Source organism: Nicotiana sylvestris, chromosome 8 (genome assembly GCF_000393655.2).
Source record: "Nicotiana sylvestris chromosome 8, ASM39365v2, whole genome shotgun sequence".
NCBI classification, from domain to species: domain Eukaryota; kingdom Viridiplantae; phylum Streptophyta; class Magnoliopsida; order Solanales; family Solanaceae; genus Nicotiana; species Nicotiana sylvestris.
In genome coordinates this window covers 81,040,398-81,057,877 of record NC_091064.1, presented here as the reverse complement: position 1 = coordinate 81,057,877, position 17,480 = coordinate 81,040,398, and the positions used below count along the sequence as shown (strand labels likewise).

General features: G+C 35.7%; 1 protein-coding gene across 1 annotated transcript; it reads right to left on the bottom strand.

Annotated features, from left to right (window-relative positions):
• Nucleotides 1-13,181: 13,181 nt before the first annotated feature.
• On the bottom strand, nucleotides 13,182-14,370 carry LOC138875280 (uncharacterized). The gene is made up of 4 exons (XM_070154102.1): nucleotides 14,268-14,370; nucleotides 13,846-14,179; nucleotides 13,677-13,758; nucleotides 13,182-13,328 (listed from the first exon to the last, which is right to left on the bottom strand). The coding sequence occupies exons 1-4, from the start codon at nucleotides 14,368-14,370 to the stop codon at nucleotides 13,182-13,184; spliced, it is 666 nt and encodes a 221-aa protein (XP_070010203.1).
• Nucleotides 14,371-17,480: the final 3,110 nt, after the last annotated feature.

Sequence of the window (17,480 nt, the reverse complement as noted above, 5' to 3'; positions counted from 1 at the left end):
GGCAGGAATGTCGCTCGTTCTGGTATAAATCCATAACAGTACTATTTTGGGGTCGAGCACTTTTAGCCCTGATATTCCTCGCACTCCTATCTCCAGGCATCGTACTCTGTCTTCGAGCTCAAGTCTGGTCAGCCGGTCTCGAACTCGACCTCGCCCGGACTCGGGCCTAGGATGGAACCTCAAGTCTATAAATCGGATGCATATGATTTTGGCTGTATACAAAGTACGATAGTTGGTTCGCTCCACTCACCCCCCCCCCCCCACAAGTTTGGTTTGTGACAAGACTGCTGCAGCTCCTTAGGGTGCTCAATGAGTCATATGAGCAAGCACGAAGGAAAATTCTCATGAAATCTATTGAACCCACTTTAAATCAGGCTTGTGATATGATTACAGTATAAGAGAGCTAGAGACCTAATCTTTTTCTAGTATTGGCGATGAAAGTTGATCCTAGTGTTATGCAGGTTGATCGAGGACAACATTACAAAGGCAAGAAGCATATTTTTGCAATACGAAAGATCACGTGAAAAAAAGTTACAAATTAATTGATTATCCAACTAGTTTTAAGGAAGAAGTATGCAGTAAATAGTTTTGCTAGTGTAACTGATTTGAAGAACAAACATCAGGTGGTTGAAGGTGAATCTAGCAGTAATTCAGCCAAAGGAGGACATTTCTTCACTTAGAAGTAGTATAGACAGATTTTGGGGATATTGAACAAGCAACCTCATGTATCATGTCAAAATTGCAGGTATTGTTACCTCACTAATGACAAAATTACCTTCAGAAGAATGGATTGTAGATTCATGTCATTCACATCATATTGCTGCCAATTTAGATTTTCTTAAGAATAGGAATATATTAAAATTAACAAAAAACAACTACAATTGCCTAATGGAGAAAATTCTAATATAAGACACATGGGAAATGCAGAGTTTCTTGAGAATATACAATTTTTAAACGTATTATATGTCCAAGATTTCAAATTTAATCTAATGTCTGTATCCAAGTTAACTAGAGTAGTCTCTTGCTGTCATTTTTTTTCCTGATTTTTGTATGTTACAGGATCTTTGTAGTGGTAGGGTAAGGGATATTAATAGAGAGGAATGAGTTCTGTATATTGTAGCACGCAGAAACAATGCTAAAGGTATGGATAATCACACCAAATGTAGTTGTGCACAGGAAGGTGGCAGATATCAGTATTTGGTGACTTCTCTTGTTTCACATATAAGAGAAATGTGCGAAGAAAACTCTGTCTACATGAAATCCCAAAACTATGAATCTTCCAATCTTATACCCCCTAAACCACCTGATATCTTCATGGATTCAACTACAACAACCAATTCCAATGACAATCCAAACAACAACATGATTATTGTTATACATGAACCTATAAAAAATTCTACTCCTTCTCCTACCACATCGTATCTTAATACCTTAACCTCTCATAATGATTCCTATACATCATCTATCAAACATGAACCATTAAACCTTGGTTTGGTGTTTACTGATGAACTAGAGGCACCAGCTGATCCTTCTAATTTCATTCCACTTTCTCTTGAAGAAAAAAATAGGATTTATAGACCATGGCAACATGCAGTAATTGTCAAGGTTTATGGTTGTAAAATTGCACATCAAATACTTAGGCAAAAAATCTATACTTTATGGCAACCTACTGAAAATCTACATCTCATTGATTTAGGATTAGAATTTTCCCTTCTTAAATTTCAGAAGGAAGAAAATAAGATTCATGTATTACATGATGGACTTTGGATCATTTTAAATCACTTTCTCTCCGCTCGTCAATGGGAACCAAAATTTATGGCTTTTGAAACAAAAATCAATTACTCTGCTATATGGTAATTGCCTGAATTATCTATTGAATTTTATGATTTTCAGATTATTCAGAAAGTTGAATAAAATTGGAAAATTATTAAGTGTTGATACTTGTACCTCCTCAACAACAAGAGGAAGACATGCCAGATTATGTGTGGAAATACCATTGGATCAACCCTTACGAACACATATTTACATTGGGAATCATAAGCAAAATATCCTCTATGAAGGATTAATTTTGCTATGTACTAAGTGTGATCGGATGGGGCACAATCAATGAGCTTGTACCTACCAATTTCAAGATGAAAATCATACTGCTTCCTCTACCATCAACCCATCAACAATTCCTAACCCTAATCATTCTAATACTGAAGAATGGAAGATAGTGCAATTCCCCCCAAAAAAAAAACATCCATGAAAATCAATTCGTATAAGGCAAATCAATTACAACAAGTACAACCTTTGGCTGCTAATTCTACAAACTTTTAGGTTAGTATGTGTCACCTCCTCCTAATACTCTTCCTTTTATAAAATTAGTCATTACTAATATTAATCCTTCCACTAGTCATAAGATTATCTCTAAACCGTCTATAAATCCTTTTTTAACCCATAATAAATTTTCTACACTACTTCCTAATGATTTTGATAAGTCTAAACCTTCTAATCACATTGCTAAAAATAGCCAATTACCTCCCTTAATTTCCACTGAACTATCTTCCCACTCGGTCCAATTAGAAAATGAACAACACTCATTACCTATCCTAAGCCATGGAGATAGTAACATTAGCCACTCTCACATGCAAGGCATACTACACTATCCACAAACACCTTATTCACCACCCCAAGAAAATCTAACACCCAATCTAGCCAATTATCCAACAACTAGAATACCACCACCTTTGACTAACCCTATTGTATCTCCCATGCAACTAGGTCATGATGGAATCCTCAACTCTACAAACCACTTAAAAACACAAACTAGAAATCAATCAATCCAACCGCCCATCTCCACCATAGCTATAGTTTCTTCTATAGGTCTTTTAAATCCGGACCAACCTAATACACTTAAACCAATTACTACACTCAAACCACTCTCCAATTCTATCAATCTGGAAGATGTTCTCCCAAAATCTCAATTATCTACACATACCACACAATACAACTAGGCATCCCATTCATTGTCTTCGTCACAACCACACTCCATACTCCCTCCCTCTTTCACACCTGGTAATGGAGCCCAATACCATTGTCTACACTGCTCAAACACCTCATGCACCAACACATCTCATATCTTGGCTCGAGATAGGCTTACAAAATCACGCTCTAACCTTTACGATGGAGGTCAACCATCAAGAGGTGACAATTCTCATCAACCATTCAAGGGACGCTGCACAAATAGTAGTAGAGGGCATGCAATTAGGGACGGAAATATATGGACGATACCACTGGTCAATGATGCAAGCACCTTATCTTGCACCATATCATCCACTTCCTCTCCCAACACCATCTTGGGATCCACTCCTTCTTCACCCACATATTTTTCAGATTCCATTTTACCCCATCCCACTCCTACCACCCCATGGATCCAACCATACATGGATCCCTAACCTAATACACCACCAATGGAGCCAGTGACTCCTCCAACCCCAACTCCATCACCAACTCACTCACCACTCTACAATCTCATTCCAGTAGAACAAAACCTGAACTTTCAAGCAGAACTAGCAGCAACAGTCATTTACAATAGAGAAACACGCCCAATTCATGCATGTCTCGATGCAATCAAGGTTTTTATCCAGAAGGAGGAGTACGAAAGAAAAATATTCATAAGGTGTCCTCCGAATCTACTAATAACATCATTTCGACTAAGGCCAACTACAAATCCAGACGTAGGGAAGTATGCAATGCTTCTACTTCCAACGTTTCTTCTTCGACCAGGACAGACAAGCACTCAGAGGAACCACAAGAGCAGCCAACTGCTTGAACTAATTGATAATCATATGAATTTTATTATCTGGAATTGCAGGAGTGCTCAATCAGATGATTTCAGAAGGAATTTTTGTTCATTACTAGACTACAATCGACCATCTTTGGTGGTATTGCTGGAAACACACTGTCAAAGACACCAAACAGTCAAGGAGGATTTTAGTTTTACTGGTATGATTGAGGTTGCTACTATTGGTCAGTCCGGAGGAATTGTTATATTATGGCTCTCAGGTGTGCTTCATGTGGAATTAGTGGCCATTACTGCACAGGAAATTCACTGCCATATCCAGGTGATTCCTTTTCCTTTTAAATGTTTATTTACTACCATATATGCTAGTACTGACTTAGCAAATAGAGAATCATTATGGCATAATATAATGTGTGTATATGATAATTATAAGGGTCCTTGGTTATTAGGTGGTGATTTTAATGAAATACTGCATTCAGATGATAAATTTGGTAGTTTACCTATTAATAATTCAAGATCAAATAAATTTTTAGACTGTATAAATTATTACCATCTAACTGATTTGGGATACAAAGACAATCGTTATACATGGATGAATAGTAGGCATAATAGCACTAATATACTTGAACGTATTAACCGTATTATGGCTAATTATGATTGGCTTAAATAATACCCTAATGCATTGGTTACACATCTTTCCCGTACCCACTTAGATCATTGTCCTCTTAAATTAGAACTACAACATTGCCCATTACCTCGTAAAATATTTTTTAGATTTGAAACAATTTGGATTACACATCCAACATTTTCATATGTAGTTCAACAAGCATGGCTAGATAATTTGTATTTAATACCTTCTATTAATCAATTCACTACTACAATACAGGAATGGAATAAATCCACATTTGGTAATATATTTAAACGTAAAAGGAAAATTATGGCTCGTTTAAATAGTATTTAATCCTCTATCAACTATCCAACTAGTACCTTTTTATATAACTTGGAATACGCTTTAAAACTGGAATTTAATAAAATCCTAAGGCTTGAGGAGGATTTATGGAAATTAAAGTCACGTATTGACTAGTTAAATGATGGTGATGCAGATACAAAAATTTTCCATCTTAGTACTCTAAATCGTAGGAGACATAATCGTATAACTGCGATTCAAGATCAAGGGGGTAATTGGATAACTGATCCTTATCACATTAAGGATCATATTACTCAGTATTATCAACATATATTTACTACTCAAAAAATAACCTCTACTACAAAGAATAGTTTACAGCCTTTCAATGTTCTAACAACACATAATCAATTTAGTTTAACAAAACCATTGCAAAACTGTGAAATTATAAGTGCTATTTATTCTTTTAAAGCTCTAAAAGCACTTGGACCGGATGGGCTTCACCCTTTATTTAATCAAAAATATTCGGACATAATTGGTAACTCAGTTAAATTTTACTGTCATGAAGTTTTCTACGACCACCATATTGATCCTTCTATTAATACAATTTTCATTTGCTTAATTCCCAAAAATAATAAAGCATCCACAATATCGCACTTTTGCCCTATTCAATACATAAGATTATCTCAAAAATAGTTGTAAATAGACTAAAAATCGTTCTGGATCATATTATTTATCCAACTCAATCTAGCTTCTAGAAAAATAAAAGGGCAGCTGACAATGCTATTATTGTACAGGAAATCATTATCAAATTTCAAAAAATGCAAGGAAATAATTTAAATATGCTGTTAAAGTTGGATCTTGAAAAAGCTTTTGACAAATTAGAGTGGTCATTTATACATAATACATTAATCACCCTTAATTTCCCACCTTCTTTTATTAAACTAATTATGTCTTGTGTAACAACTACTACTACTTCAATTTTGATTAATGGTAACCCTACCGACTACTTCACACCCACAAGAGGTATTAGACAAGGAGACCCATTATCACCTTACTTGTTTATTCTATGCTTGAAAATGCTTTCAAGACAAATAAATACATCAGTTGACTATAATGCTTGGATACCACTTTCAATTGGGAATAAAGGACCTCGGTTACCCCACTTATTTTTTGCTGATGATATTATTCTCACATCTAAAATTACAGATAAATCATGTCAAGCAATTGTTAATACTCTTAACTCATTTTACATATCACTCTGGACAAACTATCAATTTTGATAAATCAAAAAAAAAATTCTCCAAAAATTGCTCACCTAATATAAGATCTACTATACTCCAAATCTTCCACATGAATGAAGGGAAGAGTTTTGGAAAATACTTAGGATTTCCTATATTTATTCAGAAGCCTGCTAAAAGGGATTATCAATTCTTAATCGACAATTTCAAAAATAAATTAGTAGGGTGGAAAACTAATTTTTTTATCAAAAGCAGGAAGGACTACTTTAATTCGTTCAACTTTAAACCATCTTCCTAACCATCTTATGCAATACATTAAAATACCTACTTATATACTTTCCTACCTCAATCGTTATCAACGTAATTTCCTATGGGGCACAACCCTGCAGAAGAAACAATTACATTTAATCAAGTGGTCTACCATCACACAATCCTAGATCAAGGTGGGTTATGAATACACAACCTCACTATAAAGAATCAAGTTTTGCATGAAAGTCTTGTATGAAGGTTATTTCAGAATCCTAATCAACTATGGGCACAAGTGTTATTACATAATTACTTACGACCACCTCAATTCATCAAAAAACAAATTTCAACAACTTGGCGTAATATCATGAAAGGATGGTCCTACTGTGGTTTAGGGTATAAATGGAATCTAACAACGGGACATCATGTAAAATTCTGGAATGATCCTTGGATTAGTCAGAATTACTTACTTCGTAACTGCTTATACAGACTCTTCCCCAATTTGAGGAAAACAAAAATGTTTCAAATTACTGTTATTATAATCATTAATGGCATTTCAATATATTACCTTTCACTTTACCAAATCATTTACACTCTGCAATCAAAGATATTTATATACCAATAGCACCCTTAACATATGATCAAATATATTGGGCCCACACAGAAAATGGAATATTTTCTGTTAAATCAATGTACAATTCTATCAATAATGATATAAATCCTATAACAACTAATCCAATAAATAGCTATAGCTGAATTTGGAAACTCCATATTCCTCAAAATATATCATTCTTCTTATGGTTACTTTGTCATGATTGACTTCCAACATCTACGTATCTCCCAAGATTAGGTATCCTTAATTCATCTATATGTGCGCAGTGTCATATGGCCCCTAAAACATTAAAACATATATTTCTGGAATATCCAACTGCCATACAACTTTGGACTATGCTTAAGATGTCAAATTTCAATACCAATTCTCCTATATCCCATAATGCTACTATAAATTGGTTATACAAATTTATACATCAACCATTACTAGTCACCCATCATAAAATTCCAAATACCACTTTCATCCCATTTGCATTATGGGAGCTATGGATTATACGGAATAAAAACACACTTGATCATCAAAAAGTTTTTTTACATATATCTTTCATATTTAAAAAGGCTGCAGAATTTTATTACTTAACAAATCCCATATCAAAAAATTATTCTCTAATACCATTATATATAAAATGGCACCCCCCCCCCCAAACAACTATACTTATAAGATTAACATTGATGGATCTTGCTCACTTAACCAGACCAAATATGACATTGGTGGTATCTTTCGTAATCACCAAGGCAACTGTATTATAGGATTTGTAGGAACATCAATACATGGGACAAGTATTCAGACAGAACTTCTAGCCTTGCTCATGGGCCTGAAAATTGCTGTCCAAAAAAATCTCAAACCACTCATCATTGAGACAGATGCACATGCCATACTTGGTATGTTCAACTCCCCTACAATGCAATACACTAATATAATTAATGATTGCAGGTTATTACTGCTACTACACCTGGATAGTCCCTCTCTCCAAAGCATCTACAGGGAGCAAAATTGTGCTGCAGATAGTCTAGCTAAATATGGTGCCATGCATGCAAACGAAAATTGTTTACTTTTGGGAAGTCCACCACCTTTTGTCTCATCTTTATATCATCAAGATCAAAATGGGATGCTCAGAAGAAAGGTTGATTAAAACACGGTCTGCTTTGTGTAATAGTAGTATTTTAACTAGTACTGTACCTACTACTAATTGTAGTGTTTTAGCTAGTTCTACTTTTGTTAATAGTAATGGTTCCTATACGGGGGCCTTGGGGACAAACTCTAGTAATGTAAATCTGATGCCGCTAATGCATCTCCTTAACCACTCTCTTGTACGAGATTGATTATATATAATATAACTATCCTTTCGACCAAAAAAGAAGAGATATCAGTATTTGGCACAAGACAATGGGTCATGTTTCTTAGATATCTCAGTTAAAAAAAAATTGTCCTGTATGTCCATTAGCTAAATAGCGCAGGCTGCTATTTACTACTAGCTTCACTAGAAATGGGAGTCCTTTGGAGTTGATTTGTATAGATATGTGGGGTCGTTATAGAGTTCCAAGTTCCAGGTCATGATAGAAAGCATTTCTCTCTCACAATTATTTATGATAATACAAGATTTACATAAGTTTACATGTTTCAAATGAAAAGTGATGCCGTTGTTGTGCGAATTTCCTTTCCTTTATAGAAACACAGTTTGATTTGTCTGGAAGATTATTTGAACTCACAATGGTACAATTTTTTAACAACTATTGTAATAATTTGTCACGACTCAAATCCCATCGTGATCATGATGGTACCTAACTGAACCCGCTAGGCAACCCAACCAATATAAATATAGCCCGAACTGAAGATCATTAAATAAATAATAACATAAAATTGTGAAGATTAAGTCCAAGAACTGATAATAGAAGTTACGAGCTACTAAGACTAAGAGGTACAGTGTTGGTATGTAGAAAATACATCATCTGTTTGGAATGTACATAAATTAAAATATAAGTCCTAAAATACCATGAGCAAAATGGTAGCTTGTAATTGGAACGCCGTTGCATTTTCAATGCTACTCTTTGGCTTCATCAAGAGCTCAGCTCCAAAATCTACGAGTATGTGTACAATCGACCTCATGTACTCCGTAAAAGTCAAGACCAACCTCAACGAAGTAGTGGCAATGTTTAGTTAAAAGATACTCACTTTATATAACACGTGAAACTCATAAGCATATACAATAATGGAGAAATAGTTAAGTTTCAGCCAAGGAACAATAAATATCAATAATAAGGTGCACAATCAAATAAGTAGGAAAATAAGCATACTTTTCTAAATAACCCAATTAAATCATACCAAGTAGCTTAAACTCGAATACTACTACATGAATGTAGAGTGTCTATGCAGATAAAGATCCAACTTCACATTAAGTTCTAGTTAGTATTTATATGAATACTTCTACATGAGTGTAAGATATCTCTGCATAACGAAGGCTCAACATGTATATCAGTCTAACATCTTTCAAGTGTCCAACAATCCACTAACAAGTCTCATACATATGTAAAATGCATGAATTTGCATATGTTGATGATATTCATGACATATGTCTATATATAATTAACATTTATACAAAAGGCTTCCACATGTGAAAAATATCTATGCATGATGGAGACTCAATATGAACCCTTTAAGTGTCCATCAATTCATGTACAAGTCCAATGCATATGTAAAATGCATGAATGTTAATATGTCGATGATATGGATGAATGTCTCTACATGTGTCTAGAATGTCAATTTATGCTCAAGACTCAACCATAAACAATATTCAAGACATCCCATGTGCTTCAACATGATCTAGAATATCCCACATGCTCTAATTGCTTGCTGCCAAGCCGACACTCAACAACAACAATAGAATCTAATTATTAAGCTATTAACTGATTTACGATATAACAACTAGGTGAAATAAGTCATAACTCAACATCAAAAGTGCATGAATTCCAGACAGGGTCTAAATATCAGTATAACTATCTCACAAACTCTCCCAAGACCTGGTATCGCAACATAATGATGAGCATCTAATGCATGTATATAATCTCAACGGAATACAACATATGTCCGTAAATAAAAATACATGGACATATATAAAGGAGTTGAGAAGAGTGAATCCATGTGTTGCGGATTGAATCAAGTAAACAAGCTCACCACGAAGTATCCAACAAAACATTTATACTCAGCTCAAAGAGTACCACTAACACTAGCCTCGGAACCTGCACAAAAATATGCAAAAAAAAGTATGAGTACAAAATTATGGTACTCAGTAAATATCAAGTCTAGCCTTGAAGAAGTAGTGGCAAGGGATCGATGTTGATACTTACTAGCAACTCAATACGAATATAAAACATAATTAGAATATGAAGTAAAGCATGCCATCATCAACTAAGTCCATCAGTAGAAACACAGTAAATCATGAATTTAAATATGCTTTTCAAAAAGAGATATAACACAATATTAGTTATCTCAAATTTTTTCATAGCCATGATCTGAGTCACTACACACACACACACACACACACATATATATATATATATATTGCACGAGTCTAGACTACCAATGCATGCTTGTGATCAAATATCAAACCTCATCGCACAATCTATATATCCGACGCTGGCCAAGTGTGTAAATTAGCACCAATCTGGGTGCTTTTCCATACAAGCCCCAAATTAACATGGGTAATCACCTGACTCGGGAGGAATATATCTAGATGTAAGTGTTGTTTCGGCATGCAATCTGATCCAATAATAATACTACGCAACCTGATTCGCTCATATTACAGTTGCAGCATGCAACTCGATCCAACCACAATGTTGTTGCAGCATGCAGCCTGATCCAATCCAATTATCACCAATAATCAATATCCGCTCATAATTCACTTTGTGCCAAATTCTCAATTTTTTTACAATATCCAACTCTCCGACTTGTGAACATGTGTATGAAATAAGATAATAAAGAAGCACAAGACATCAAAATTAGAATACAGATAATATCCGGAATAGATAAAAGATGGCTATGGCTAATCTCGTAATTCAATTTATCACAATGTCTCAACAAGCTAGCTCAACATGCATAACTCTAATCATATTATTTAACATGAGTATATTAAGTCATATAACCACAAAAATTATGAAGCGGTTAAGAAAAGTGTATGAATATGGATTAACAAGAAAGCACAACATGGAAAGATAATATTCAATGCTCAAATTAACAAGTCATAACCGTAAGCATGCTTCTAAGCCATAATAATTCGATATTACGTAGTCATAGAATCAAACAAACATGGATATATAGTCCAAATAAGGCATAATTATAATCCAACTCTATCGGATATGATCATAACCTAGCTACACATATACGTTTGTCACCTCTCATATACGTGACTCCTTAATTTAGCAACAAACAACAAATAAATCACCTATCAGAAAGATTTCCTCAAACAAAGATAGACAAGAGACTTACCTCCACCCAGTAATAATTCGCCCTTCCAAAATAGCTTTTACTCTCAAATCAACCTCCTAAAAACTCGACTCTAGTAAAATACAACTCAATACGACAAATAAAGTTATACCAATCAATTCTAAATAATAAAGCTTCAATCTTTAATCAAATTCTCAAAAGTATACAAAAGTCAACTCGGGCCCCCATGGTCAAAACCCAAGTCAAGGGGTAGATCTAGACCACTTATAACACCATGAGTTCAACTATGTGATTAGATTCCAATATAGTGTCTACATTGACCCTCAAATCCTGAAAATACACTTTCTTAAGTTGTAGACAAAAACTTCTAAATTTCTCTTTCAAATTCCATACTCTAAGTGTATAGTTGCCTGTTTGGCCAACCTTCTCCAATCCTAGAAGCACTTTTTTTTTCAAAGTTGAAGTATATGGCCAAGCTTTTCGAAGAAAAAAAGTGCTTTTGAGGAGAAGCAGAAGTAGTTTTGGAAAAGCAGAAAAAGTAGCTTCTCTCCAAAAGTACTTTTTTTAAAAAATATTTGTGAGAAAAATACACTTAGAATCACTTTTTAAAAGATTGAACAAACACTAATTTCTTACTTAGAAATGCTTTTCAAATTAATTTTCCAAAAACAAACAGCTTCTCACCAAAAGTAATTTTAAGAAAAGCACTTTTGAGAAAAAGCACTTCTGAAACTAAGTTGATTTTTGCAGCTTGGCCAAATGGGTTATAAATCTATAGGGAAATAAGACACAATTAAAATTAAGTAGAAATTAATTACCCTCAAAGTAGTTGCAACTTTGCAAATGTGATGCAACCATCGCAGGTGCGCTTTCGCACATACGCAACATACCCCGTAAGTGCGAGTCACCAGTACAAGCAATGCAAATGGTGGCTCACAAGTACTAGCAATACAAATGGTCCGAAACCATTACAAAACACACCCGAGTCCTTCATGAAACCGTCCAACAATACCATTAAGTCCGAATACCTAGTACGAACATATCCCAGTCCTAAAAACACCACAAATAATATCAGAACCTAAAATTAAAGATCTAAATCTATCTTTTAACTTCCAAACTTTTCAAGCACGCCAAACACATCTGAATCATGCCTAAACATTTCAGATTTCAACCAAATTTCGCACACAAACTCTATTTAATCAAATGGACCTATCCAAATTCTCGAAAGACCAATTAGAACCTTATAATATCAAAGTCAACTATCGATCAAACCTACGAACTCTCTAATCCTTCAAATTATCAAATTTCTACAAATAGAGCCAAAACCTTTTAGGAACCTCCAAATCCAATTTCCAATATAAACCTATGTCCAAAATCATAATAAGAGCCTATTGAAACCATAAATTCACCAATTCAAGATCATCAACTCAAAATGCAAACATTGGTCATCTCATATAACTTAAGCATTCAAAAATGAAACTAAGTATTGCAATTAATTCTCAAACCTTCCCGAAACCAAACCAACCATCCCCGTAGTCACAAAACATCAAAATAAGTTACAAAAAGTACCAAATAGGGGAACGAGTTTCGAATACACAAAATGACAAGTCGTGTCATTACATTCATTGACCTCTCTACAAGACTTTCATTGATGCAATCTCTTTAGATCTCAACATTCGAGCCCGCCTAACCAAAATGGCCTTCGGATCTTTTTCATAAGCTTGATTCTCATCCAACTGCATTAAAATTGAAATCAAATATATTTTGCTGGTCTTCATAATACTTCCGATGCATGAAAACATAAAGTAACAGATGAACTCCCCACAAGGTGGGTGGCAAAGCAAGCCATTAAGCCACTTCACTACCTCTCTCTAAAATCTCAAACGGACTAATATAACAAGGCCTCAACTTGCCCTTCTTCCCGAATTTCATCCCACCTTTTATAGGAGAAACTCAAAGAAGAAACTTCCCACCCTCAATGAAGGCCACATCATGAAACTTCCTATCAACATAACTCTTCTTCCTGGACTGTGTTGTTCGATGCTGCTCCTCAATCGACTTCACCCTTTCTAAAGCATCATGAACCAAATTTGTACCCAACTACATAGCCTTAAAAGGATTAAACCAACCAACCATAGAATAACATTGCCTCCCATATAAATCCCCCCACAGAGCCATTTGGATACTAGACTGGTAGTTGTTGCTATACGTAAATCTGCCAATAGTAAAAACAGATCTCACTGGCCTCCGAAATCAATAGCATAGGCTCTTAACATATCCTCAATGATCTAAATGGTCCGCTTGGATTGCACATCCGTCTGTGGGTTAAATGCAATATGAAGCTCCATTTGCGTTCCCAACTCTCGCAAAATAGCTATCCAAAAATGCGATGTAAACTGAGTAGACATTTTCAGATATGATAGAAACATGCAAACCACGCAAGCACACAATCTCTCTAATATAGATCTGAGCCAATTTCTCTGAAGTATAAGAAGTCATGACCAAAATAAAATTTGCAAACTTGCTCAATCTGTCAAAAAGACCCAAATAGTATTAAACTTCCTCAAATTCTACGGTAACCCTACCACAAGTTCCATAATAATGTGCTTCAACTTACACTCTGGGATATCTAATCTTTGAAGCAAACCACCTGGTTTCTGATAATCTTACATGACTTGCTGACAATTCAAATACCACGAAACATGTCCAACACCATTTTTTATTCATCCTTCGCCACCAATAATGCTTCTTCAAATCATGGTACATCATTGTAGCACCTGAATAAATATGAGCCTCCTCAAGAATCATCTCCCTCAAACCATCCATATTACGAAAAGAAATTTGGCACTGAAGTTGAAATACACCATCATCGCCAATGAATAGCTTCTTAGAACCACCTCTAAATACCGTGATCTTAAGGTCAAATAATTGGGGATCATCAAACTGACGAGCTTAATGCAATCAAACAAGGATGACTGTGCAACCACACAAGCGAGAACTCTGTTATACTCAAAAATATCACAAATCTATTGGACAAACCTTGAGCATCTATACCCAATGTTTTCTCCACAACTTGAATAAATGATAAACTCCCCACACTCCTCCCCTTCCTACTCAAATCATCCACTACCACATTCGCCATCCCCAGTGTAATGACTCAGCCGATTGCATTATATATTTGAGTCTCGTTCCCTCATTCGATGCCTCCTATATGTTTTTTTTGCTATTTTGTAACTTGCGGGGATAGTTTTTTTTTGTTTTATGTAGGCTTGAGCGTAAATTGGAACACTTAGTCTCATTTTGAAAGCTTAAGTTGATAGAGATGATCAAGGTCTTACTTTTGAGTAAACAACCTCGAATTAGTGATTTGATGGCTCTAGTAGGTTCATATGGTGATTTTGGGCTTAGACATATATATTCAGATTTGGATTTGGAGGTTCCTATAAGGTTTTCGCTATATTTGTCGGAAGTTAGCTTTGGAAGTTTAGAGAGGTTATAGGTTTGAGCGGGAGCTGAGTTTGATATTATGTGATGACCCAATAGGTCATCTAGAGTTTTGAACCTAAATTCCATGTTTTGAAGCCTCCAGTATCTTCTTTAACGCTTCCTCAATTTGTGTGCCCAGTTCGGGTATTTTTCCGTAAGGCTTTATGTTAAAAATTGATAAAATATAAAATTATGCTTTAAAAATCTATTTATGTTAACTTCGGTCAACATTTTGATCAAGCATAACCGGATCCGTATTTTGATGGACCCGGTGGGTCTGTATCATTATTTGGTACTTGGGTGTATGCCCAAAATCGTATTTGGAGGTCCCTAGCTCGAGTTATTGCTTTTTGTCAAAATTTTAAAGTTTAAAGGTATGACCAACATTTGACTTTGTTTATACGTGGTCCGTATTTTGTTATGGAACTCAGTATATATCCATTTCTATATTTATCACTTGCCTGTCAAAATTGGTGAAAATAGAGTTTGTTTGACGTGATTCGGACGTCCGATTGTTAAAATAGCGATTCTAATGTTTCTTGAAAATTTCATTTGATTTGGCGTCCGATTCGTAGTTCTTGTTGTTATTTTTGGTGATTTGATCGCGCAACCGAGTTAGTATGATGTTTTTTGACTTGTGGACATGTTTGGTTTGGAGCCCCGAGGGCTCGGTTAAGTTTTGGATAAGCTACAAAGTGAGTTTGGACTTAGAAAAATAGCAGGTGCAAGTCTGTTATGGTGCAGGTCTCTGACCTCGCAATTCTGAGGTCAGTGTTTGTAGTTGTGAAGGCTTCAATTATTTTCTCGGTCGCAATTGCAAAAAAAATCTTCACATTTGCAAAGAGGGGTGGGTCAACTAAGGCTCGCATTTGATATCTGTGACGACCCGACCGGTCGTCTTAAGAATTAACACCCTGATCCCCTACCAACTGCTTTCCCCAAGTTTATTTCTGCTAATGTGATTTGCCGGGATGTTCGGTTTTGAGTCTCGGGGAGTTTTGGGACACTTAGTCCCTAAATGAGAGCTTAAGTGTTGGAAAGTTGACCGTAGTCAAAACAGTGTGAAGACGGCCTTGGAATAGAAATCCGATAGTTCTGGTAGCTCCGTTAGGTGATTTTGAGGTTAGGAGCATGGTCGAATTGTGTTTTGGAGGTCCGTAGCTAATTTATGCTTGAAACGCTGAAGATTGAATTTTTGAAATTTCCGGTTCGATAGCAAGATTTTTAATTCAAGGGTTGGAATGTAATTTCGAGAGTTACTGTAGTTCCGTTGTATCATTTGGGATGTGTGTGCAAAATTTCAGGTCATTCGGACGTGTTTTGGTTGGGTTTTTTATCAAAAGCGGAATTCAAATTTTTTTTGAAACTTAGTCTTGAATACGATGTGTTTTGGTTTTTTTCGTATTGTTTGAAGTGTTTTGAAGATTGGTACAAGTTTGAATAAAGTTTTAGGATATGTTTATGCCTTTCATTGTGGTCCCTGGGGCCTCGGGTGTGTTTCGGATGCTCAACGAATCATTTCAAGTTGTTAAAAAGTTGAATGTTCAGCTGTTGCAGAGGGATTTTACCCTCTCCATTTGCAAATGGACCCTCAAATTCACGAAGAGTTAGTGGGGGGTTGATGGAATTTTGCCATTGCATTCGCGAGGTAGTTTCTGCGTTCGAGAAGGGTGGTGATGTTTGAGCATCGCGTTCGCGAGAAGGGTATCGCATTCGCGTAGAAGGAAGTGGTCAGCTGGGTTCGAGGTGGAATTGTTCTTCGCGTTCACGAGAGGTGTAATGCATTCGCAAAGGATTGGTCAGTGGAAGCATCGCATTCGCGAGAGCCATGTCGCGTTCGCGTAAGAGGACTTTTGGTCAATGAGTTTATGTGTTTCGCGAACGCGAGGACTTGACCGCGTTCGCGAAGAAGGAATTAAAATACCTGGGCAGAATGTTTGACTTCATAACTCATTTTTATGTGATTAAATACCTGATTAATGGTGGAAAATTTTGGAGAAATGGGTAATTAGGGTTTGAGTTTAAGAGAAACAAAAAAGGGCATTTGAGGGGTCAATTGAACTTCGATTTTAGTGTTCTTGTTATGCATATACTTGTGAGAGTATCAGGATTCCGAAAATATAAATTTCACCCAATTCCGAGATGTGGGCCTGATGGGAGTTTTGGTCATTTTACCTAATTTTGCATATTAGCTTAGAATTTATGTGTAGAATCAGTTAATTGAAGTCTTATTTACGTTATGAAATTGAATTGAATAGATTTGGGCCATTTGGAGTCGAGTACTCGTGGCAAGAGCGTGGTTTCAGATTGATTATTGAGCCGGTTCGAGGTAAGTGGCATGTCTAACCTTGTGTGGGTGACTTTCCCCTTAGGATTGGTATTGTGATAATTGAAATGCCTTGTACGTGAGGTGACGAGTACATACTTGTGCTAATTGTTGAAAATCCGGTTTTCATTAAGTAACTTTAATTGTGTTTTCCCTTTCTATTTATGTTACTTGCACCTTTAAACCTGTTGTTAGTTAGAGAAGCATGTCTAATTGACTTAATTACTTTATTTGCTTTAACTGCCTTATTTGTATTACGTGAAGCATGCTAGGTTAGAATTGTCTGTGTTACCTTGTTATGAAGTTGAGTTTATTTGAGTATTCCTTGTGCCATTGTTGTGTGTTTTACTTTGGGACTACGGGACGACATCCTGGAGATCCCCTGTACGCATGTACGATTTGAGCTGAAGTGTGGGATACTGAGAGATCCCTAGTACGTA

Excerpts from the sequence above, each read along its gene's own strand:
- LOC138875280 (XM_070154102.1), bottom strand. The coding sequence starts at position 14,370 with ATGGCGAATGTGGTAGTGGATGATTTGAGTAGGAAGGGGAGGAGTGTG. Across the intron at positions 13,759-13,845 it reads AAGATTAGATATCCCAGAGT|ATTGAGCAAGTTTGCAAATT; the intron begins GTAAGTTGAAGC and ends TCTTTTTGACAG. Across the intron at positions 13,329-13,676 it reads AGATCTATATTAGAGAGATT|TTGGGTACAAATTTGGTTCA; the intron begins GTGTGCTTGCGT and ends AAGGCTATGTAG.